Source organism: Artemia sp. Qi Xiang Cuo, chromosome 19, assembly GCF_049724085.1.
Source record: "Artemia sp. Qi Xiang Cuo chromosome 19, ASM4972408v1, whole genome shotgun sequence".
NCBI classification, from domain to species: domain Eukaryota; kingdom Metazoa; phylum Arthropoda; class Branchiopoda; order Anostraca; family Artemiidae; genus Artemia; species Artemia sp. Qi Xiang Cuo.
Window position 1 is genome coordinate 61,710,257 of NC_142812.1, and position 26,016 is coordinate 61,736,272.

At 34.7% G+C, this 26,016-nt stretch overlaps 1 protein-coding gene across 1 annotated transcript in view; it reads right to left on the reverse strand.

The window, feature by feature from the left end:
• LOC148941087 (sonic hedgehog protein-like) overlaps positions 1-23,461 on the reverse strand; it is a 68,210-nt gene extending 44,749 nt beyond the window's left edge. Inside the window, exon 1 of the mRNA XM_089105657.1 lies at positions 23,057-23,461. Within this exon, the coding sequence (XP_088961783.1) occupies positions 23,057-23,347 (291 nt within the window). The 5' untranslated portion in view covers positions 23,348-23,461. The remainder of the gene's footprint in view (positions 1-23,056) is intronic.
• Positions 23,462-26,016: the final 2,555 nt, after the last annotated feature.

Consider the following 26,016-nt stretch of genomic DNA (forward strand, 5'->3'; position numbering starts at 1 on the left):
CATGGGGGAAAGGACATTGTTATTAAGGAGGCGCCGGATTTCCCAGCATTATTAAAAAAAAGGATCAGAAATTAAATAATAAAAAAAATAAATGTTTCAACTGAAAGTAATCAGCAACATTACAATTCAAAATCAATAGAAATTAATACGTATGTGATACGGTTTGTCCCTTATTTATTACTTCGTACTTTACGCTAAAGTTTTTTTGTACTTTCATCAGAGCTATTTATTCTAATTAGCGGTCTTTAGTGATGAAGGGGTCATAAACAATTGGAACAAAATTTGAACTTAGCGTAAAGAGCGAGGTATTGGCTAGGGGTCGAACCCCCTAATATACGTAATAAAAATATACGAATATAGAACTTCGTTATGTAAGTTAATTCGTAAGTTAAGCTTGAACAAAATTTCGAGAAAGCCATTTAGCCCAAAAAAAGTAAAATTAATATGCAAATTACGTTTTAATTATTCATGTACAGTGATCCAAAATTAAAGCTGCAATTAATTAAAAAACGCTCAGTAATTAAATAAAAAAACAAGTTTTTTAACTGAAAGTAAGGAGCAACGTTAAAATTTAAAACGAACGGAAATTTTTTCGTATATGAAAGGGGCTGCCCCCTCCTCAACCCCTCACTCTTTACGCTAAAGTTTTTTATTGATTTAAAAACAAAGTTGTGAGACAGAGTCAAACTTTAGCGTTAAGAGCGAGGGGTTGAGGAGAAGGCAGCCCCTTTCATATACGGAAGGATTTCTGTTCGTTTTAAGTTCTAATGTTGCTCCTTACTTTCAGTTAAAACAAAACTTGTTTTCTTTTATTTAATATAAACATAGATTCGCTATAAAGTTATACCTAAAAGGGAAGGTATTTACACTACGAATTATCGATCAAGACTGACTATTCGAGATTAAGTTAAAAAAAAAAACATTTTCCAAAAGACGTTTTTCAAACAAAACTAAAGCAAAAAAAAAACGAAAAAAAAGGACAAGTTGAAATTAGTCATAGTAATTCAAACAAAAACCACTATCAGCGAACTGAAGAAATCCAAAACAAATAAAAATTAATACAAATAATCACATTAAACATAAATACACCATATACAACCGATAATGGATCCTAAAATGAACATACATTAAAATGAATAATCGATTCAACCCGATAAACGAACAGAAATTACTACAAACAGGATTAGTGGAGAAAAACAGTATAAAAGGTCAGTCAAAAGAGCCTCCGACAAAGTATCAGAAAGGGGAAACAAAACAAGGCCATTTTGAAGACGTGGGCTTTTTACTCAGGCAGGGCTACAATACTGCCCCAAATGCAGACACGCATACAGGGATATTTTTCTGGGGGCAATGATAATAGAAAATAGTATCCTTATTCAAATAAGAAATACTCAAAATCTGAGAAATTTAGGAAGGATTAAGCCCCGATGCTTTCCTCTGAGCACCCGTCTGCTCCGATGACCATATTTCGGCTGTTAACCGTCGATAGATCGGCTGTTAACCGTAAGGTTGGAAGGGCAGGGTGGGGGAGGGGAGAGGGAGTTGAGTATAATGAGTGATGGAGACTGGATTTGTTATTATTATTTTCTTTTATCTTTTATTTATCTATTATTATTTTTAATTCAGTTATTTATTTATTTTTCTATATTTAATTTTTTTATCTATATATTTTTGTTTTATTATTATTTTTTATATATAGGTTATAGTTTATCTATTTTTGGTGTATTTATAATAGTTTTAATTAAATAGTTAAGGCTTATGTTAATAGTTGAGTTAATAGGTAAGTACTTACGTGGACTTTCGCGCGATCGCAAACCTTCATAGGTTTTCTCCAGCGTGAAAGTGTTGTTTAATTTATTTATTTGTTTATGAATGTGGATTAATAATAAACTTATGTTATAAACTTATATGTTATTACTTGAAGTAGTGTTGATTTTTTTAATAAAAAAAAAATAGTGTCAACCTTGATTATTGTAAATCTACGAACGACTCAAAAAAGGCAAATAAATTCAATTTCATACTAAATTACAAAAAACGACAAAACGGTAAATTACAAAAAACGAGGTAACAATCATACTTCATTTTCTTTCTAAGACTACAAAAATACAATCCATTGGACTATATAAAGATTATAGATGAATAAAAATAGCAAAAACAAATTTTGCTTGTTACGGGTCATATGATGCAATGTTGCTAAAATCAACAATACATGGTTTCAAAAGGATTTCTCCCCTTCATTATTATTTTTTTACTTAATGCAAAAATCTTTTCATTATATATTCCATTCATTTATTATTTACATTTTCTGTTGTATTTGTTTTAGCTGCATGCCCACGCAGGCTTACGTTTTGATGTTTTGTAATTTGAATAAGAATGGCGGAATAATTGCAAAAAATAGATTTCCAGGGGGGAAGTGTCTTAAAATTCCATACGTACATCCAGATGATTATTCTTTTCATAATAAATCGTTAAATCACCACTAACACTGTCATATTTTAAAGTAACAATCAGGTCAATTTCTGCCCTGTTATTTCCCAATCCGATAGAGCTCGTGCGCAGCTCGGAAGGCTTGGAGCCCCCCCCCCCTAAAGTATAATTTACTATGGAATATTTGGGCTTCTAATTCAAATTATTAATTTGTTTACCTACCCCCCCCCCCTTTCTCCTAAAAAAAATCCTCCATACTTTTCTGACTCCGATAATGTTAGCAATAAGTTTATCTATAGAGGATATCCCGACATTGGCAATAATAACAACAAAATTAAAACGATCCCATGGGAGAGGGAAATGCCTTCCTTCCTTAGGTACGTAATCTATCGATCTAGGCCCTTTCATCGTATTCATTCTGGGTGTCAACCCTAAAGAGATGGCCCATAAGATCCGAAAGTTGACAACATACCCGCCCAGTGTACAAACTAACCGACATACAGTAAAGAAAAGATTAGTGGGTGCCCATGGTGGGTTCCTCAGAGGGTATCTCGACATGCGACCCCTACTGAGAGATATTATAGCAGGCTATTATCAGCATTCTTGCAGATTTTTGTTGGGTGAAAGTAATAAATTTTGCCGATGGATAAAGTATTGTTGTGGCATATATATCGGGGACAAGAAAAGAACAACCGCAGTGAACCCTATTAAATACACCTGATTTTTTTGTATTTGTAAAACAGAAATGCCATCATATTAAATATTATTATTATGGAACTATCTTAGGGCAATTCCTACGGGAGAACTGTATTTTCTCAAACACAATCCGGTACTTGTTAAGAATCCAGTAAACAAGCGGGCAAGACCGCATCGATATATCAAAGATGCTATATGAAAAACTGATTTTCGCTGCATAGTGACGTAATGCTCACTCCGTGACAAAGATTTAAACTTTTATTTTTTTTGGGGTTGAAGGGGCAAAAAAGGTACCTAGGTTAGGTTACTTATTTAATATGGTGGCCGGCGTTTACCCCCCCCCCCCCACGGAAAATATCCCACGCGAAAAATATCCCCCGGAAAATAACTTCCGGTAAATACCCCCCCCCCGGAAAACACCCCCCGTGGAAAATTAGGCTTTCCAAATTTGAGAATTTTATTTGTGTTTTATTTTTTTATTTCCTTGGGGGGAAGGAATTTTGGTACTTGTGTATTATGCACCACTCACTTAAGTTTACGCTGTGTGAAACTCGAGAACAAACCTGTTTCATCGTTATTTTTTTTTTTCAGCTTAGCGCGAGTCAACACAAAGAGAAGTGACAGAATATATGGGAAATATATAATTAGGGCTATATATGTGCACATAAAGGGGGGAGGGGGTGGTAAAGTATTTGGATAGTTTGAAGTCAGAAAACGATTTTTCCTAGGTATACGGCCACTAAAACAATTACAAAAGAATAGAGAGGTATCTGGAAATTTTGTTAACATTTATGTTATTTTACTATGTTCATGGCCGTATATTTGGCTTTAAACTACACTTCTCTATCTATCTATCCATCTAATATGCAGAATACTTATACCAAACACATTCTGCATGCAGACCCGCTATAATTTACCCCCCCCCCCCCAATATACAAATCTATAGCCCAAATTTATTTCTAAAGAAACGAAGAAACTAACGTAAAAAACTGGTGTGTTCTCGAATTTTACACAGCGTAAACTTGAGTGAGTGGCACATAATACACAAGTACCAAAATACCTCCCCCCTACAAAAAAAAAACTCAAACAAAATTCTCAAATTTGGAAAGCCTTATTTTCCACGGGGGTGTTTTCCGGAGGGGGGTATTCACCTGGGGGGGGGGTGGATAAACGCCTAGAACCATTTAATATATACTATGCTTTACCCCAACCACCCTAATGTGCAAATATATAGCCTAAATCTGTCTCTAAACTATTACATTTTTATTATACTTCATTAGCATTAACAAAACTTCACTTATCGCGTGTTTACTGGATTCTTAACAAGTACCCAAAATTTATTTAGTTGTTTCAAAATTATGAAGTTTTTAGGACAGTAAAATATTTGTGTCAGGGTTTAAAAAATGGCAAATGTGCCCTCTACCCAGATTCCAAAAGATATATGCCAAAAAAAAAAAATATTGTGAATTGAACGCAGAAACTTGTTTTGTTCCATAGACTTTTAACTTATTTTCTTCAGATTTTTCACCCACGTTTCTGTTTTTAGTTTGACACCCGCCACTAACGAGCACTGCATACCTGCTATAGAAGTATTGTTTGCTAAACACTGAACTTCCAATTTTTCCTTATTTTTGTATATTTGGTAGCGTAAGTTTCCGCTTAATAAATTGAATAAAAAAAAATTATTTTCAGTGTCCTAGCTAATTTAATAGCCAAGGATATACTATATAATCAAGAAACGCACCCAAAATCAAACATTTCGTGATAACGAATTGTATGCAAGTAGCGACTCAGCCTAACAGTAACCAAAATTCTTCCTTAAGTTTAATTTTACCCATCAAAAGCTATAACTCTGATAAACCTTGCCGGATTCTCCAAAAGGGGGGAAACACCCAAAAAAGTCAAGCGATAGTAATCAAACCATCAGATTCAGCCCTACATTAGTCATTTCAAGCTCCTATCAACTACAATGTGGGAATTTCCAAATTTTTATTTTCCCAGAAGAAAGATCACGGAATATTTTTTTGTTTTGTTTTTTTGTTGTTGTTTTATATATTTAGGATGTTTTGCATACGTTTGCATGCTATAAATACATATATTCATTTATTTATATATATCTATATAATTTGTATATATTTAGTATAAATTTTAAGAGCAACTCGACGTCGTTTATTAAAAATTTCAAAAATAACAATACATCGAAAATTGCAAGAACAAATTGACATCTTTTTACATGCTTCAATATGTTAAATATCTTTAAATTTCTTGCTTCAACTACATTAACTTTCTTTAAAAGACCATTGTTTGCCATCCAACATAATGTTATTAATTACCCACAACATCCACAAATGTTAATTAACAATGAGAGGCTAGTTTTGTGCTTCGAATATTAAACCGCCTGATGAAAAAAAAACAGAAGAAACTAATGTTTTTTCAGCATTTGCTTGGTATTACTCACCAGAGACGCAAAAATGGGTGAAGTCCGCCCCCCGTAAAAAAAAATAAATTTTACCTAGTTTCTCGAAAAAGATTATTTAAATTAGCAAATAAGATGGTACTTGTGCATTATATCTTACATACGAAAGCAGTCAAGTTTGGTTAATGCTAATGAAATAAAATAAAATAGGATGCAAATATAATAGTTTAGAAACAAATTTGGGCTATATATTTGCACATGGGGGGGGGGGAGGGTAACGCATAGCATATATTAAATACGTAACCTAATTTAACCTAGGTACCCCCCCCCGCCCCTAAACCTCCAAAAACCCCCTCCAGTTTAAATATTTTAAACGGAATGAGAAACCACGCTTTGCTATCCATTTCTCGATTGCAAGTGTGTGTGTGTGTATAAATATATATGTAATTTTTCGTGAGGAGTGAAGTTTCCAGGGGTAATTTTTTAGGACAATTTTAAACACAGGGAGTGTGAGAAAATCGGATTTACTGGCATGATTTGACAAACGGTCATAAATAAAAAAAATCAACTAAAAGAAAGGAACAACATTGAAACTTAAGATGAACAAAAATTATTTCGTAAATGAGGGGGCTATCCCTTCCCCAAATCTCGATCTTTATGCTAAAGTTCAAGTTTTGTCGCAAATCTTTAAGGAAGGCTGGTCAAACAGTTCGTGGTAGCGAACTGTAAGTAAGGAACGACAGTAGTATGCAAAATATGGATTCTACGAGGCGTATAGGAAATACTTCCACGAGATGTATAGGAAATACTTCTACGAGACGTATAGGAATTACCATGCTATTCTACGAGACGTATAGGAATTCCCATACTATTTGCTTGATGCTCTACACCTTTTCAAAGAGAGTCAGTACTCCCTCACATGGTATACACTACAGTTTCACGTGCACATTGCAAAAAGCGAGCAAACCTATAAAGTGGTCAAACACGTTTTGAAACTTGTGCTATCAGACTGGTTTTTCTTATTTTTTGGACAATTGCCTTAACTCGAGAGTAGTTTGTTATTAATGCGTCGTTGCTAATTAAAAAATTGGATGCTACAATCGGAATTGTTTGATTGACATTTGCAAAAAGGGATAAGGGATTCGCGAATTGGACTCTATGAACGATATTAATTAATGTTTGAATAATAGGAGTGTGAATGATTCTAATTAGTGATTGGATCGTATGAAGATGGAGAAAAAGGGTTAAAGTGATTAGCAGTTAAGGTAACCCTGAAGAGCATGTTAATTCATACCTTATTTATTATAAATTTGGAACAATATCAATCTATGGAAATGGTTAACGATGATAAAATGGTCTTCTGACTTGGCCTAGCTTTACCTCTCCAATGTCTTCTGTATAATACACAAGTGGTGTTTGAACAGTGTTGTCAATTTAAAATAGGGTCTAACGTTATAGTATACTAAAAAGTTGATACTAAGAGATATGTAGATGGCAAGAAAAGAATTTAATAATGAAATTCAGAACAAACCTTAGAAATCCTTGCAAATCAAGTAGTAAGGTGTATGTGAGTACGAGCCATCAAGGATCATAAGCACCAACGACCCTAACCAGCAGAGACATCAAACCCTCAAAGGTCCCCTATCCCCAAACTCGAAGGGTACCTCCCCTCCCTCCCTCCAACTTTTTGGCCCCCTCCCCCCATTTTTTTTTGATTTTTTTTTGAATTTTTTTTAACTTTTTTATTATTTTTTTTAACATGATATATTTTTTTCAACTTTTTTTACATGTCTTCGAATGAGATGAAACATACTTAAAACAAAAAAATCACATTTAATATTTTCCAAACTCAAAATGAGAATGGTATAGACATGATAGTCATGACCTTTACTATTAGAAAAATAATGTTTGTAGTAGCACTTTTTTTTATTGGACTAAAAATTTTTTTGGACTTCGAAATTATTCAACTTTTTTTTTACGTATTTTAAAATGACATAAAATATGCTTACGGCTCTAACAATTGTACTCTATGCTTGCTCAGAGACATGATGCGGCTTTCCCACTGATACTTTATGGCTGGTTATCGACACTATCTACTTTATTGCATGCATCAAACTATTATTTTTCTACGCGATGGAACGACAAACACATAAATCGTATCTTTAAAAAAAGTGGAGAAGGAGCATTTTAATAATGTGTGTTCACATAAGTATCAGATTGACTAAATGCTTTATCAGAATCCTTTGTTGGATATCTCAGATAAAATCTAAGTATCAGAGTGATTAAATTCTATATCAACATCCCTTTCTCGGATACATGGGATAAAATTGATAAAATCTATGTATCAGAGTGAATAAATGCTTTATCAACATCCTCTAAATGCATTATCAACATCATTTGTCGGGGATATCGGATAAAATTGACAAAATCTAAGTATCAAATTGATTAAATTCTAAATCAACAACCCTTTTTCGAATACATGGGATAAAATTGACAAAATCTAAGTATAGGATTAATTAAATTCTATATCAACAACCTTTTCTCGAATACATGGGATAAAATTGAAAAAATCTAAGCGTCAGAGTGAATAAAATTTTTTATATCAACATCTATTGTCAGATACATCGAATATAATTAACAAAATCTAAGTATCAGAGTGAATAAATGCTTTATCAGCATTCTTTGTCGAATATATCAGATGAAAGTGACAAAATATAAGTACCAGAGTGAATAAATGCATTATCAACATCATTTGTCGGATATGTCAGTTAAAATAGACAAGTCGGATAAAATTGAAAAAATCTAAGTGTCAGAGTGAATAATTTTTTTTCTCGACATCTTTTGTCAGATACATCGAATATAACTGACAAAATCTAAGTGTTAGAGTGAATAATTTTTTTATCAACATCCTCTGTCAGATACATCGGATAAAATTGACAAAATCTAAGTTTTAGACTGAATAAATGCTTTATCTACATCATTTATCAAATATTTCGGACAACATTGTTCCATCAAGAAAATATTTTATTACATTTTAGGTATAGTACGAAGGGCTAGTAAAAAAATCGAAAATACTTTCAGAATGAATAATTTATTTATAAACATACGTTGTTGGTTGTGTCATTATTAAAAACATTGTAAGTAGGTAAGTAAGTAAGTAACAAACTCTTGAGTTTGTTAGTGAATAAATGCTTTATCAACATCCTTGAAATGCATTATCAACATCATTTGTCAGCCATATCGGATAAAATTGACAAAATCTAAGTCTCAGATTTACTAAATTTTCTATCAACATCCCTTTCTCGAAAACTTGGGATAAACTTGTCAAAATCTATGTGTCGGAGGTATTAAATTCTATGTCAACATCCCTGTCTCATATGGGAAAGCACTGGGAAATCTCACTGGGAAAGCACCTCGGAAATATCAAAACCATAGGTTAGGTTAGCTTACGTGCGCGCACGTAAGCTAACATCATTTTATTTTATTTGATGGAAAGCTAGGTCAAGTCATAAGACCATTTGATCATCGTTAACCATTTGCATAGATTGATATTGTTCCAAATTTATAATAAATAAGGTATGAATTAACAAGCTCTTCAGGGTTACCTTAACTGCTAATCACTTTAACCCTTTTTCTCCATCTTCATACGATCCAATCACTAATTAGAATCATTCGCACTCCTATTATTCAAACATTAATTAATATCGTTCATAGAGTACAATTCACGAATCCCTTATCCCTTTTTGCAAATGTCAATCAAACAATTCTGATTGTAGCATCCAATTTTTTAATTAGCAACGACGCATTAATAACAAACTACTCTCGAGTTAAGGCAATTGTCCAAAAAATCAGAAAAACCAGTCTGATAGCACAAGTTTCAAACCGTGTTTGACCACTTTATAGGTTTGCTCGCTTTTTGCAATGTGCACGTGAAACTGTAGTGTATACCATGTGAGGGAGTACTGACTCTCTTTGAAAAGGTGTAGAGCATCAAGCAAATAGTATGGGAATTCCTATACGTCTCGTAGAATAGCATGGTAATTCCTATATGTCTCGTAGAAGTATTTCCTATACATCTCGTAGAATCCATATTTAGCATACTACTAACGACCCGGCAAAATAGTAACCGAAACTCTAAAAAACGAAATTTTGGTACCAATAGATACATACAAAGAATCAGATTTTAATGTTGCTTTCAAATATATAAGTTTCATCAAGTTTGGTCCTGTCCATCAAAAGTTACGCACCTGAGAAAATTTGCCTGATTTTCGAAAAAAGGGAGAAACACCCCCTAAAAGCTATTGAACCTTAATAAAATCACACCATTAGATTCAGTGCATCAGAGAACCCTACTATAGAAGTTTCAAGCTCCTATCTGCAAAAATGTAGAATTTTGTATTTTTTTTGCCAGAAGAAAGATCACGGGTGCGTGTTTATTTGTTTTTTCCGCAGGGGTGAACGTATCGATCCAGTGGTCCTAGAATATCGTGAGAGGGCTCATTCAAACGGAAATTAAAAGTTCTAGTCCCTTTTTAAGTGACCAAAAAATATGGAGTGCAACTAGGCCCCTTCCACGCTCATTTTTTTCCTAAAGTCACCTGATCAAAATTTTTAGATAGCCATTTTGTTCAGCATGGTAAAAAAATACAATAACTACGCCTTTGAGGATGACTTAATCGCCCAAAGTCCCCGGGGAAAGAGCTGCAAGTTATGAACTTTGCCCAATGTTTATATATAGTATTGGTTATTGAGAAGTATACAGCCGTTTTCAGGGTGATTTTTTTCTGGTAGTGTGGGGGGGGGTGGATGGGGGGTTACGTGCGTATTGGGTATTGACCCAGTGGTCCTAGAAGCGTATCAGAAAACCCTACTAAATCAGAATATTAGAGAACCCTACTGTAGAGGTGTCCAGCTCCTATAGGTTTCAGAGGTTTCAGCGTATCAGAGAACCCTACTGTAGAGGTTTCAAGCTCCTATCTGCATAAATGTGGAATTTTGCATTTTTTGCCAGAAGAAAGGTCACGGATGCGTGTTTATTTGTGTTTTTTTTTTATCGTATCGACCCAGTGGTCCTAGAATATCGTGGAAGGGCTCATTCGAACGGAAATTAAAAGTTCTAGTGCCCTTTTTGAGAGACCAAAAAATGAGAGGGCAGCTAGGCCCCCTCCCACGCTCAATTTTTCCCAAAGTCACCCGATCAGAATTTTGAGATAGCCATTTTGTTCAGCATAGTCGAAAATATAATAAATATATCTTTTGGGATGACTTATTCCCCCAAAGACCCCAACGGGAGGGCTGAAAGTTATGAACTCTACCCAATCTTTACATACAGTATTGGTTATTGGGAAGCATACAGACATTTTCAGGGGGGATTTTTTCTGATAGCGGGGGGTGGGTGAGTCGGGGGTTATGTGCGAGGATCTTTTCATGGAAGAAGTTTTCACAGGGGAAGGGACATTGCTAGAAAGGGGGCGCTGGATATCCCAGCGTTATTTTAAAAAAAAATATCAGAAATTATATATAAAAACAAGTTTTTCAACTGAAAGTAAGGAGCAACATCAAAACTTAAAACGAACAGAAATTATTGCGTGTATGATTGGGTTCGGCCCCTGGTCAATACCTTGCTCTTTAAGTCAAAGATTTTTTAGTACTTTCATAAGAGCTATTTATTCTAATTAACATCCTTTGTGATTAAGGGGTTATTTTTAAAGATTAGAACAAAATTCGAACTTTAGCGTAAAGAGCGAGGTATTGACTAGGGGGCAAACCCCCTAATATACGTATTAAAAATATACGAATATGGAAAATCGTCCCGTAAGTTAATTCGTAAGTTACGTAAATTTATTACTAATAAAAACGTTTGTAAATAAAATTAAACAACTTTCGAGAAAGCCAGTTAACCAAATAAAAGTAAAATTAATGTGCAAATTTTGTTTTAATTATTCATGTACGGTGAGCCAAAATCAAAATCTGTATTAATTCAAAAACGTTCAAAAATTAAATAAAAAAACTAGTTTTTTTAACTGAAAATAAGAAGCGACATTAAAACTTAAAACAAACAGAAATTATTCCGTATATGAAAGGGACTGTCCCCTCCTCAACACCTCGCTCTTTGCGCTAAAGTTTGACTCTTTCTCACAGCTCTATTTTTTTAAACAATAAAAAACTTTGTCAATAAATTAAGAATTGCCTCTCTAAAATATGTCACAAAAATGAACCAACGGAATACAAGGACACTTAATGAAGTATAGGACAGTGATCCCTCTTTTTCCCTTTCGCTAATGGTATGCCCAGACACTACGAGGGGAGGGTATGGGTAGGTAGTTAAACTGAAAGGGACTGAAAGTTAAGTAAACATATATTTCCTTAAATCTCATGAAAAACAAAGGATTGTGATGTGATTTGCTTACAAAAATAAAGCACAAAAACCAGCCAATGGAATTGAAGAGAACTTTTTTACACAGAAGTAATGGACTATATGGACTACTTTTCTCTTTGTCGGCACTTTCACATACCAACAAATATGTTGTTTTTTTATAATTAAAAGACACGGTTTCATGTGACTGTTCTCGGTAGAATTGAACCTTAAGAGATATGAGAAAACAATCTAAGACACTACACATAAAATTGTTTAAATTATTAAAAATAAAAAGATTAGCTAATAATAAATTCTGATAAATTTTAAAAATAATAAATAATTAATCTATAAATAAAACACAATCGAAACTAATCAATTACTTTAAATTATATTTCGAAAACCCTCCCTCTAGATTTTGAAAATAAAACCTTTTCTGGTATTGCATTGGAATATCGACGAAAAAAAACAGACATTAAAAATTAAAAGAAAATTATTGATCCCACTCCCTTTCAATGAACTTAACAACACTGCAAGCAAAATTCCAGAAAATTCCTATCTTGCTTTCATCGACATAACAATACAATACTAGAAAAAGTATTTTTCAAAATCTAGAGGGAGGATTTTCGAAATCTAATTTAAATTAATCGATTAGTTTAGACTGCGTTTTGTTTATAAGTCAAATATTTGTTATTTTTAAGTTATCAAAAACCGATTTTTTTAATTGTAGATCTTCCAGAAGCCCTTTCAGTCACTCCTTCGTTGGAATGAAAAAGGATAAATTTGCGTGTTATATGTGTTGACATCAGATATATATACACATGCGATCTGACGCGCAAAGAACATTTGAAAATTGTACCCCCCCCCTATAAAAATATCTTCTCTGGGTGTCTCATTGATAAAGTAATTTTAATACCGAAAAAAGGTAATGGGTTTAGAAAATCCTTTTGGACAATTTATCTTCAAAGCAGGGTTGCCACCGTCAGTAGGATTTTATTAGATCTATTAAAAAAAAATCTAGTAAATTTAGAGGATCTAGTAAATTTCCCGGAATCAAATAAAAAGTCATGATTTGTAGTAAACAAACCTATTGTTATTTTCCATGAATTCAGGGGAAAAAATTAGGGTCCATTCATTACAAAATCTGATTTCGATTACGTTAGATATTAGGGCTACTAAAGTTTCCAGAACTTTCAATCATACTATGAATACGAAAGAAAAGAGTAAAAGAGAAAAAAAGAAGAAAAAAGGAAAAAAGGTTACGAAAATCCTTTTGATTATGCTTCAATAGTAAAAATCTATGTTTGATGGTGCGCGTGCGGCGTCAGCCGCACGCAAAAAAAAAAATTGAGCATTTAGTAAAAACAATTACGATTTAATTAATTTTTTTCTTTCAGATTTAGTAAATTCTTCCAGGCCAGGGTGGCAACCCTGCTTCAAAGTGACTGTCAAAACACGGTTAATGATCAATAATATTAATATCAGGTGCACACGTAAGATGGGTTGTGGATTAAGTCAGTTACATTTATATAAGCTAACCCCCTCCCCATCTGTATAAAATGATCCAGCCTAGGGGCCTGATTGACTTAGATTTTTATCACTGAAAAAAAAAACCTGAAAATGTTTCCGAAAAATCCTTTTGAAACAATTTCTCTACACTGTGTTTGTTTAGCCATATTTAATTTAGTCAAAACACGGTTAATGTCAAAGAATAAAAGCCCAAAAACATCTGCTTGCAGATCAAAAAAAGGACAAATATAAGAATGGATTTCCTGCATGCAATAGAGAAAATTGCCATGAAATTACCGAAAAGTGCCTGGGATTGGACTGATCTATTGACCAATGAAAATACCTGAATAATATATAAAGATGAATTCACTCTTGTAAAAACTTAGAATATCAACTTGATGCCCGAAGCTGAATAAAAGACAAGAATGCAGTCTAATTGCAGCATTACCATGGCGATACAGCTCAGGGTTCATTTATTCGACTAAAATTGCAACAAAAAAGAAACATTTCTCCAACGTATTTCTCCCGCAAGGCTCTATGGCCATGAGGAGTAAAGGGAGAGAGAAAAAACAAACACACAATAAAATGTAAGCCATAATGGAAAAACAATTGCGAACTGCCCTCCCTCATTCTACTTGCCAATAAACGACAAAGAGTGAGATAAAAAAGGAAAAGAAAAATGATTCAGAACACAATCAGGGGGGAGAATTCACAAAAATGTAGGAGATAATAATTTTTGTCATTTTCTTCAAATCTTGAGGGAGGGGGGGGGGGTATTTTAGTTTTTTAATTCGTAAAAAAAATACCAAAAAAGGCATTTCTCAATATCAAAAAGGGGGAGATCCCCCATAATTACATCCTCCGGGTGCAATGCGATACGTTTGGATATTTTATAGAACAATCTAAAGTTTCTAGTATATTTTGATTATATTCACATTGTCCATTTTTTGAAAAGTTTCCGAAACTCTCCCGGTCACCAACCGTTTCTGAAATGCGACACAAAAAAATTTCGGTGAACTTCAAACTATTCTCCACATGAGAAAACAGAGCTTCAAATGGTTTCTGGTTTCCCGCTTTTCCGTTGATAATATTTTTGTTGTATGTGAAATGGAAACAAACAGAATGCTTCAATTCCACCACAAACAACCGGATAATTTCATTCAGAAAACCGAAACAATTTATCTCAAAGCGGTGGCAATGCTGGTGTAGTGCCTATTCAAATTCTAAATGAACGAATTTGTGGACTTTATTATACGTCAAAAAAGAAGTGACGACAAGTCGGGGACATTTCCTCCCACTGTCTGCATAAAAACCCATGCTGAAAAATGACTATTTTATTTTCCAAGTCTAAAGAGGCTTCTCTCAGAGAAACCATAAAGTATAAAATAGGTATTTTTCAAATTCCATGAATTTATTTATCGATCTGGAGGTTTTTGTGTGCAGTTTTTTTTATATAAGGTTTTCAGAGGCTTTTGAACTAAGAGGTCTAAAAAGGCTAGAAAAAGTCAGATAACGGCATTTAGAAGTGACAACGACGATTCATAGCATGACCTCCTGACTTCGAATATTTTCCTGACTTTTGAATAGTTTTTTTATCTACGAATTTCGCATTAAAAAAATCTAAAAAAATAAAAAAATGGAATTGTCACATATGTGCTAAGGCGTTACGGCAACGATCTGAGCTATGCCCTTTGGCTTTGAATTACTTTAATAGGTAAGCCTTTTTCGGTACTTACGTGTTATATCGACCACACCAAAAGAGTGGAGATAATTCATAATGGGATATAGCAAAATATGATGAAAATATAATACTTTAGTAAAAAAATTATAGAAAATACAACAGGGATTTATAGAAAGCAGGCCGCCCAGAACGCATTATATTAAATACCTAACTTAACCACCTCTGTATATAAAAAATTTAATTAATATAACTGCATAGTATTTTATCTCGCATAGGCTAAGCTGATTACCTCTGAGTGGACACAGAAAACCGATTTCATTGCAGATCAAGAATAAAATGTGTTCGCTATAACACGTAAGTATCGGCTTTTGTACTAAAAAAAATTAAAAAAGCTTGAAAATGTCAGATAACGGTATTTAGAAGTCTATAGCTTTTTTATCTACCAATTTCTCATTAAAAGAAAGAATAAAAAATGAAAATTTCACATACGCGTCTTTAGGCGTCACGACAAAGATCTGATTTACGACCATTTGGCTTTGATTTATTTTGATATGTAGTTTTTTTTTTTATCTTCGTCTCATATAAAAAAGGAAAACTGATAGGAATCCGGAATTTTTACAAGAAGATCAATTTCATCAAATAGGCAATTGGGCTATCTGCATTAATTCTACTTACAACTTTGCATAAATGAAAAATAATAATAAATCCAGTGTAAAGTTGTCCAATTGAAGCTAACTGAAATTTGATCCATAGACGAAACTTCCTGCTTAGTGCAACACCGTCAGCTTTAAATCTCATGAATAGGGCATGCATATTCAATGCTAAATATTATAATATTCTTAGTTCAATATTCTTCATAAAGTATTCCAAGTTATTATCTTAATTTAATATTACCTGTTAAACTTTAAAATTCGGATTCAGAAGCGAGCCAACTGTCCACCATCAGTTGCAAACTGGAGGGACCTTAGTGATCAAATCGGACAACAAACTAGCCCACTAGGCTGGATTTTGGGGGGATTATATTAGGAGTTTTCTTTATTGTCCTATGGACTGGTAGATTTAAGACAAGAGCGGATCCAGGATTTTTGTTCGGGGGGGGGGGGGGTTACTAATTTTTGACTCGGTTTTCCACTAATTTTCGACTCGGTCAAAAATTTCGGGGGGGGGGGGTTCAAACCGGGTAACCCCTTCCCTGGATACGGCCTTGATTTAAGAGGTGACCTCTTTGATAGATAATAGCCGCAATGATGAGCTACCCTTGGAGAATTTTTACAATTTTCCCACAATTCCCTGAAATTTCCTAGTTTAGTTATAGGACGTAGGTAAGGCTCTGAATCTTTGCACGTGGCTAGCTATTGTAGGACTAATAATGCTATTTTATGCTTTCACCAAGTGATTTATAATAATGAATATTTTTGGAAACAAATCGGTAAAAAATATAAGTACTAGGCAATATATTTTTTTAAACTTGACCATTTGAGCATCAACCTGCCAAGTGAAATTACAATTCGAAAAAAAAAAGATTCTAGTTCGGTTAGAGATATCAGGGACATTTAATTTAAAGTTTATTCCTATTTACTGATTCACGGTTGGGTCATCATCCAGTACGATTATACATGCGTCTATAAACTCACACAGGGGAAGGTCCAGACTTGAAAATCCATGTTATCCTTCCCTCCCAATCTTTTAAAAAAGTGTCTTGGCATTCTTATTCAAATCATCAGAATTTTATTTCCCAAGACAGGGAAATAATCTAAATCTTTTTAAGCTGTCAGGAGCCATGTGTTTTGAGCTTATTTTTTTACCCAGTTTTTACTATTTTGTCATTTTATTTAGGCGTCCAATAACCACATTACCGGATACGGAGATCATTTTTCATGACAGATCGAATTCCCGATTTTATTTCCTTTTTTAGATAGGCATTGTTTCCCTTGAACCATTTCGAAAAATCAGATTGCATTTTCACTTTCCATGGTAAATTAATAATAAGCGATAAATTTTCATTGCCGATTTATATCCCCAAGATGTATACTTTGCATAAAAACTTTTAACTGCGATCCGCAAATTTATTTATTGCATAACTTACTATAAGCTACATTACAGGATAGAACCTTATTAGAGACACTAAAAGCTGCGGCCCATTTGTAGACACTAGTTAGGGTTAACCATCATGACAGGCTTAAACCATTAGAGGTCTGGTTGACATATTGGTTGTAAAATCACGACATAAACGTGGGAGCTCTTAGGAATTTGTCCAAGGATCTATAGCAGTATCATCACTTAAAAAAAACGTGGGAATGTAGGTACCACTTGACTTAATTTGCATGGAATGAAGTCGGAGGATTATAAATTACTAAATTTGGACTATTGTTAGTGACTGCAGAACAATGATCATCAAAATACCAGCTTAGAAATATATTGAAAATTTTATCTAGCCCCCCCCCCCATCTTTCCCATATGATTACTCAATTTGAAAAGATGGTCGTAGACGCAATATTAAGAGATCATGTAAATATTAAGTTTTCATATAAAAATAGTAGCGAATATTAAATCGCACACACTGTTGTAAATCGGCACTGATAGCAGAACTTTTGAGTGCCATATGGCATCGTAAAGCACTTATTTTGGGTGCAATTTCTGGAAAAGAGTGATTTGGAAAATTGGAGAGAATTACTACTGTAACTGTTGTCGTCCAAACCCTTAACAGGAGTTTTAGCGTAGATAAAGGAACATTGGATGATTTTACTTTATGAGAGGTAGGTTTGATTATATCTAAGAGTCAAAGTTTAAGTGCATCCTAGCTCCCCCCCCCCCCTAGAGAAAAAAGGAGCAGCAGTTCTGTTTCCTTACAGGCAGGTTAGAGGAACTCAGAGTCACCTGAAAATTAAATCTTTCTGAATTTCCTGACACTTCTTACATAAATATCAAATATTTTTATTGCTCCCCCTCTCCCGAATAAAAAAAAAATCCTGCAACGTGCCAGGTTTCGTGTTAAAAACGAACAGACAAGGAAATCTAAGGCTATTGCGCTTGTACACTGTCAAACACATGCATATGCACGGCAGGAATAAAAAAAAATTGTACCATCTGTCTCGAATTTAAACCGAGAGTAGCATCGAATTGGCTTTGGTTGGAAAAAAAAGTGATTGCGTGACACCTCTTTTAACTAATCAGAGGTGTTTTCCACTGACAAAGTGATTGAAAGGGAAAGTGGTATTTTACGATTTTAGTCAAGGTGTCACTGAGAACCGATGGAAATTAATATTTCTCAAGTAAAATTATAATTTCGCTCTACCGTTAGTTCAAATTTGATAGCCAAAATTTATTTATCACATATTAAATTACTTTTAGGTAAGGACGTAATTTGCTATGGGTCAGGGGGAGGGGAACTTCCCCGCGGACCCTAGTTTGCCCCCAAGCTGAAACTTTGTTTCTTCAAAAATATTGTCAAAACTAAGATGAGCCTGCATAAGTCAAGCATCCACAGAAATGAGTCGGTTTTCTTTAGTAGATTTTTGCCTTTATGGTATATGGCTCATTTTTCAGTTTTCATTGTCATTTTCACTTAATTTGGGAAAATTGACTCCAACTTTACCCCCCACCCTCCCAAAACTTTGACGAAATTACACCACTGATTTTAGGCTTACCCTATAAATTTTATACTTGACATAAATTTTGGCTTTGTGCCGGTGCCGCACGCAAAACTCTACAAAAAAGCAACTTATAAAGTTCAACGAGGAATATACGCATACTTTTTTCAAAGGGCGTGAACATTAAAAATGTTCCTCTGATTATTTGAATAGGAAGTGCCCACAAATTCAGGAAATTTTAGACTCCAGGGTACCGAAATATCCAAACCAAGGAAAGTGATGAGTATTTCTAAGAAATATTATATAGACTAAAACAATACCTGTTCAGTTATTGGGGGGGGGGGGGCGTTGTCATAAATAACAATTTAGTTGTTTTTATTTAAATTGACATTATCTGTCCCTTTGAACTGACTATAGTACTGATAAGAAAATAGCACAACAAATAATGCAAACCAATAAAAATAGTTAAACTTGGCATACAGTCCAATGACAAATTTATTCGGACATTTGAGGGGAGGGGTGGATTAGGGGGTTACTTTACCATGTATAATAATAATGTCTACCGCATATTATATACTGAGCAATATAATCCTATGTCTACGATATGTATATATATATATATATATATATATATATATATATATATATATATATATATATATATATATATATATATATATATATACGACATATGTATGTGTAAGATTGGAATGTTTTTGTTATAGTTTCCGTTCCTATACATAATCTCTGTTTCTAAGTTTTATTGCTGGAGATTATTCTCGAGTCATGATAATTGATTTAGTAGAATAAAAGGAAAAAACCAAATCCAGAGGTATTTTGTTTGAGAAGGATTTTGATTCTAATAAAATTCTGCTAAGAATTCGATAAAATCTTTTGTGCAAATAAACTAGGCGCCAAAGTAAAGGCCCTTCCAAATAATAGCTTCATGTTCTCAAATCTGTGCAAACATTGCATAGGGTATGGCAAACAGACCCTACAGTCAAGTAGAGGAAGTAAGGTCTGGAAAGATAGGCTGGTTATTTCAAAAATATACCAGTTTTGGAAATACTACGCATCTAATAGTTGCTAATGGTCAAGGCCAGGGGCACAAGGGGGTTTACCCAAAGTATTTTTCCTCGTTGGTTTAAGGGTTTTAGCCACATTTTCACGACCAATTAACGGGTCAGATGTACATTTTTTTCAAGGAAAAATAGCCTTGTTAACTACATTTTTACGCCAAAACGTACGAGTGGCTGAAATATTTCGATAGGGGGAGGAAGTGTTCAAACGCAGTCCCCCCCTCCCTTAACGGCACATTTGAAGGCAATCGAAAAAGATTTGAATTCTAATTAAAAAAATTATATATACTTGCTTTCCTAAAAATTCATCGCTTAGAGAGTAGCACTAAATAAGGAGAGACAATAATTTTTTCGCGATCAACGAATTGTCAATGCTTGAATTACCACGAACGAGAAGCCTTGTTAAATTTAACTTTCGCTGATTTTTTTTTGCAGTTCAACGGGACAACACTGACAAAATGTAGTACTGCCATAAAGACTTCATAATCCTTGAAAGATTCAAAAGAAAAAATGTAAGAGAACCACGGTATTCCGGTAATCTTACAGACCTAAGATAGATCCAGGGGGGGGGGAGGACTTTTTGCTTGTGTACTTGACACTTTAATAAATTAATGGCATAAATTTATACAAATCTACTAGGAGCAATTCAAACCAGTAAAATCAAATCTTCGTTTTTCACCTGACCTTACTATTATCGTTAATACTCCTGCTCCAAGTTTTGTAGCCTATGCATGGGCGCCCATAAGGAGGGGGGAGGAGGGGACAGTAGCCCCCTCCTGGCTGAATGATGCTGCCTTACTTTTTATATTTTTGTCGCGATATTTCTATTATATAGCCTTAAAAGTGCCAATTAGACCAGGTAAGCCCCCCCCTGGATTTCAGCCTATGGGCGCTCATGAGTCTATGCTATGTTTCTGCATTCCTATGTTCTGAAAATCTCACCGTAAGGCAACAATTTTGATATTATTGATTGCCGAGATCAGACAAGTACTTAGGAATTTTATAATTTGAATAAGAAGTGCCCAGAAATCCAGGAAAATCTAGGACTTTTGGGGACCCAGAACCCAAACCGGTAATTTCCCATTAAGTGGGCCTTTCAGGTTAACCGATATAGTAGGCAATGATAAAACCCGTTTTTGACGTGTTAACCGCTATAGAGTAGGCGATGATAGCATGGTTTTCATTGCGTATACGATATTAAACTGTGTTTTTTGGGGGTTTAGGGGGAGGGGGAAGGTACCTAGGTTAGGTTTGCTTACGTATTTAATATATGCTATGCTTTACCCCCCCCCCCTAATGTGCAAATATATAGCCCAAATTTGTTTATAAACTATTATATATTCATCCTATTTTATTTCATTTGCATTAACCAAACTTGACTTTTTAGAAAGGCCCACCTAATGGAATACTACCCCCAAGCCCCCCCCCAGCACCCACTGGTTTAACAGCGGTATGCGAAAAATATTTTACTTGAGTTTAAGTTGTGCTCTAGATCTATTTTCGAGATTTTGAAGGCCTGAAGAATACCACAAACTTTGTACTATGACCTTGCCAGGACAAAGCACACAGAACTACCCAGGAAAAAAAACCCTTTAACTATAGGCTATACTCTCTTGAAAAATTCCTATCGCATATAATTATCGCCTTTGGAATTATCACAGACGATATATAATCAACCCAATTTCCAAAAAATGGGCTTATACTTAAACTTGACACCGTTTGTACTTTCTGTCGTCGATAGAATCTTATAAAAGATAAAAATCTTGGCATATTTGTCAGTTTAGAAAATACCGCCAATGCTTATTGTTCAATCTTTTGGATGAAATATTCAGGAAGACTATATATTGTAAGAAAAAGGTAAACAAAATGAAAGAGTCTAGTTTAATCTCCCCTTCTAAACTATGTTGTATGAAAATCAATTCTTAGTTCTTAGAATTCAGGAAAAATGTTTCCTGATTTTGTCTGAGCCACTTCCAGTTTATCTGCACCACAGCCTCCTTCCTTTCCCATAATTTCGAACCTAACTTAGTCACAGAGAAAAATAATGGGTATTGTTTTATACTTCTGGTTAAAGTATGCAACATTCGTTAATTTTGATTTGACTTTTTTCACACTATACCTTATTTTGGGCCAACAAAAATTTACCCATCAGTTTTAAAACCAGATCAGTTTTTTGTAAGTTTTTGCGTGCCGACATTTCTCGTGTGAAAACTCTGTGTCTAGAATATATGCAAAACGATTTTTTGGGTTTGCCGTTTTTTTATTATTATTATTATTTGTACCTATCATCAAAGATTGGTTCATAATGCCAACATAAGTAAGTATTTTGATTCCTTTTGAGTAGTCCTAACTGTAGATTAATACCAAAAGAACAATATTAACAAACTTCGCATATTCCCTACCCCCCCTCCCCCTGTCCCCTTTCTATTTAAAGAGACAAAGGCCATACAAAATTCACAAGAAATCAATACAGTAACAAAATTCTTACTTTAACATGTAGGCTACAGAAGATTTCTATCAGTATTAGCCTACAATTAGGGCTATTGAGAAAAAAAACCTGTTGAGAAAACAATTCATACTTCAAAATATGAAGAAAAATTGTTGTTAACACATTTTGAAGCCCCTTTCACTATACTATACCACCACCCCTCCCACCTTTAATGTGCAAATATATAACCAAAATTATATATTTCCCATGTATTTTTCCGTTTCTTGATTTTGTCTGCATTAATTTCAATTTATTGAAATTAATTTATTGGTGAAACACGAGTAACGTATGACAAAATACATGGAAGATATATAATTTAGTCTAGGGTATACACTTGGACATTAGGGGCTGGGGTTGGGGCTAAGGATCGTGAAAACGAGTTCAAAATGTGTTAACTACAGCTTTTCTGCATATTTTGAAGTAAGAATGGTTTCTTAACATGTTTCCTCCTCTACAGCAATAATTGTAGGCTAATATCGTAGGTCGAGGACAACAGAAGCGACGTTGAAAATCACTTTTTTTAAATCACAAGTCTTTCTCACTTATCTCTTAATCTCACTCCTAAAGGTGCACTACTTCATTTTACCATTCACCCCCCCCCCCCTAATAGATAAATATACTGTGCTTTCTTTCCCATTCTATTTCAGCCTATAATTCGGAATCAGTACTGAATGGGGAAGTAAACGGTACTAGCCTCATTTGTTATTGGCCAATTTTTCCTTCTTTTTAGGAGGAATTTTGCCGCAAATTACCAGGGAAGGGGTTGTAAACTAGACTATTACAGGAAATATATGACCCAATATTAGATAGCCTACCTGTGTCATTAATCTGTCAGCGCCAGTGCCTTCTTCATCCTTGAAAATAATATCCGAATTGTAATTAGGCACAAGATCTTTAAACCTAGGATCATCTCTAGTAATTTTCCCCTCACTTAATCCACTGGCCCCTAGTGTGTTTTCAGACATATTCGGGATATGTTGTTTAAACACAAGGGGTGTGAGCTTTCTGGGACCTCGCCTTCGTCCCCCACCTCTTCCCGGTCCACAAGCACTGATTGAATTCATAATAGATAAGTATATTATAAATAAACACCAAGGAAGTTTCATTGTTTCAACTGTGCGCACAATTTTAAATTTTAATATCGTGTGATTCCCTCATCACCACAGCCACAAAAAATCACTTTGCTTATTTCTGAACCTGACTTCTAAAACGGACACCTTGTTATGATCAGAAAAATCACTCTCGGCCCTGATTGGAGCACCTGGGTGGTCTTCGGGCATGGGTGCTGCCCAGCGGCTGTGTAGGGTGATGGGACACCCAAGGAATGTTGAAAACTATTGTCTTCAACAATAGCTACTATTAATCTAACTATAGTTACACCATTGACTCAAAAGCGATTTTTCGCTCTGTTATTCTGCCTAGATAAACAATGTTCGCTTTTAGTAGGGTTTGCTGTAATGTCGCGTGATGGGAAGTGATTGAAATAAAATTGAGAATATGAAATTGCATAAGTGCCCACAAAGGGGGGGGGGGGAGAAGCCTTGGTAAACTTGTGGTTTTCTCAATCAAGTCACTGCTAAAAAATGAAAGCAATAGTCGATGAGCATTTTAATTCTCACTCTAAATATACTCATTGCTACTCTCCCCCTCCATGGGTACCCATATGGGGGGGGGGGGCTCCAGCCTGCTCTCCTGGCTGAAAGACGCTGCCTTACATTTTCATATTTTTGTTTATATATTTCTATTATACAGCATTGGAAGTGCCGATTAGACCAGGTACGCCCTCTTCCCATAAAATTCAGCTTTAGGACGCCCACGCCCCAGTATTATGTCTGAATAGGTATGGCCATAGACTATATCCAAAATTTAGACGATTTTGTTTGCAATTATTTTTTGTGCTGAGTTCTCTTCAGCAGTTGGTTTATAATGCCAAATAAAACCAATTTGAAAAAATGTTGTGTGAGATTTAATTTTTTAATTTATCCCAGCTTTTGCATATAGCTTAAGACTAAGTCTTGGCCAATGAAGGGGGGCTGTGGTGTATTTGCAAGGATATCAGTCAGTATACTCGGAATGAGCATTAAAAGGCGTACTGAGAGGCATGTCCGTATTTTAGTTGGCGAATTAATTGAGAAAACCCCAAATTTACCCGGGCTTTTACCCCCACTCATTTACAATGTCCAACAGTAAAGGCATACTATAGGGCAGAGTTTAGATAGGAAAAAAGTAAATATATCATTCTTCTAAGATTGGCTAGTGCCTCTTTGAGCTTATTAAGAGTCGAACCAGGTCCAAATGGGTAGGTTACCTGGAAAAGCGAAAGCAGAGGATGGCTGGCCCCCAACGCCCTAAATTAATACCGGGTTAAAGGGTCAAGAAACGTACATCCTCCCCTCATTTTAGATATTCCTCTACCTATTTGCTCATACAGTATCAGGTGCGTATCCAAAATTTTCTTCTGAGGGGGATGGGATATAATAAAAACTTTAAAACTAAAAAAAAAAAAATATTCGGAAATATTCTGATTGGGTGGATCTTGGCCCCATGCTCCCTCTATTTCTATCCGTTCCTATGTCATTAGATCCTCTATCCAATACTCATTGGATATAAAATAATTGTTGCCATCATAATTGCCGTCCATCCTCCCCCTCCCCATAATGCAGGTTTGCCATTATTTTATGTGCTTATTTGTCATCAGCAGTTTGTGAAGCGATGGGAAGCGCTTGAGGTAAAATAGTGAATATGAAATTGTATGGGTAACCAAATAGGGGGAGAGGTTATGCCAGTCTTTAACCCTACTCCATTACGGTATTAAACATTAAAATGTGTATTGTAGGGCAGGAATCAGATAGGAAAAAAAAGAAACATATTTGATGATCTTTACCAATACAATAAACGCTGCAACCATAATGGCATCGTTACCCAATGGCATCATTGCTCAATCATTACGAACTATCTGAAACAACATTCAAAATAGTCCTCTTAAGGCCCCCTACTAGCAAACACCAAATTTCCCGCCATTTAATAAATACTATTTTTTTTACTTTTCTCTTAACAACTAAAAGATGTTCAGATGGTATTCGGTGACAAATTCCACACGGAAGATCCAAGACCCTGTAAACCCTGTGCTGCTCCTATGCTCAGCCACCAAATTATCATTAGACCAAAAAATATATCAAACACATATTACTAATATTCAAAACAAGCACCTGGAATACTTTGCACAAAACCTATACGTGAGGTGCTGCGGTGAGTTGTTAGTAGTAATAGTAGTAGTAGTATGAGTTATTCCTCCTAGATGTTAAGCCCTGGACCCTTCAGTCTTTTACTCATCAGATTGATCTTCTTCAAGTAGTAAAAACCTCTCCTAATTACAAACTTAAATAAATTGTTAATGGTCACTGTAAATTGAATTCATTTTTATTTTGCAAAAATAGAACTATTGGTTCCTCTTGTGATTAAACAGTTCTTGGTAACGAACTGTAAGGAGTGACCCGGCTCAATAGTAACCAAAACTAAAAAAAAAACAGAATTTTGACGCCAATAGATATATCAAAGGCATCAGATTTTTATTCTGATTTCAAATATATGTTTCATTAAGTTTAGTATACCCATCAAAGGATACGAGCCTTAGAAAATTTGCCTTATTTTTGAAAAATGGGGGAGAAAGACCCCCTAAAAGTCATAGAATCTTAATGACAATCACATCATAAATTCAGCGTACCAGAGAATCCTGTTGTCGAGGTTTTAAGCTTATATCTGCAAAAACGTGGAA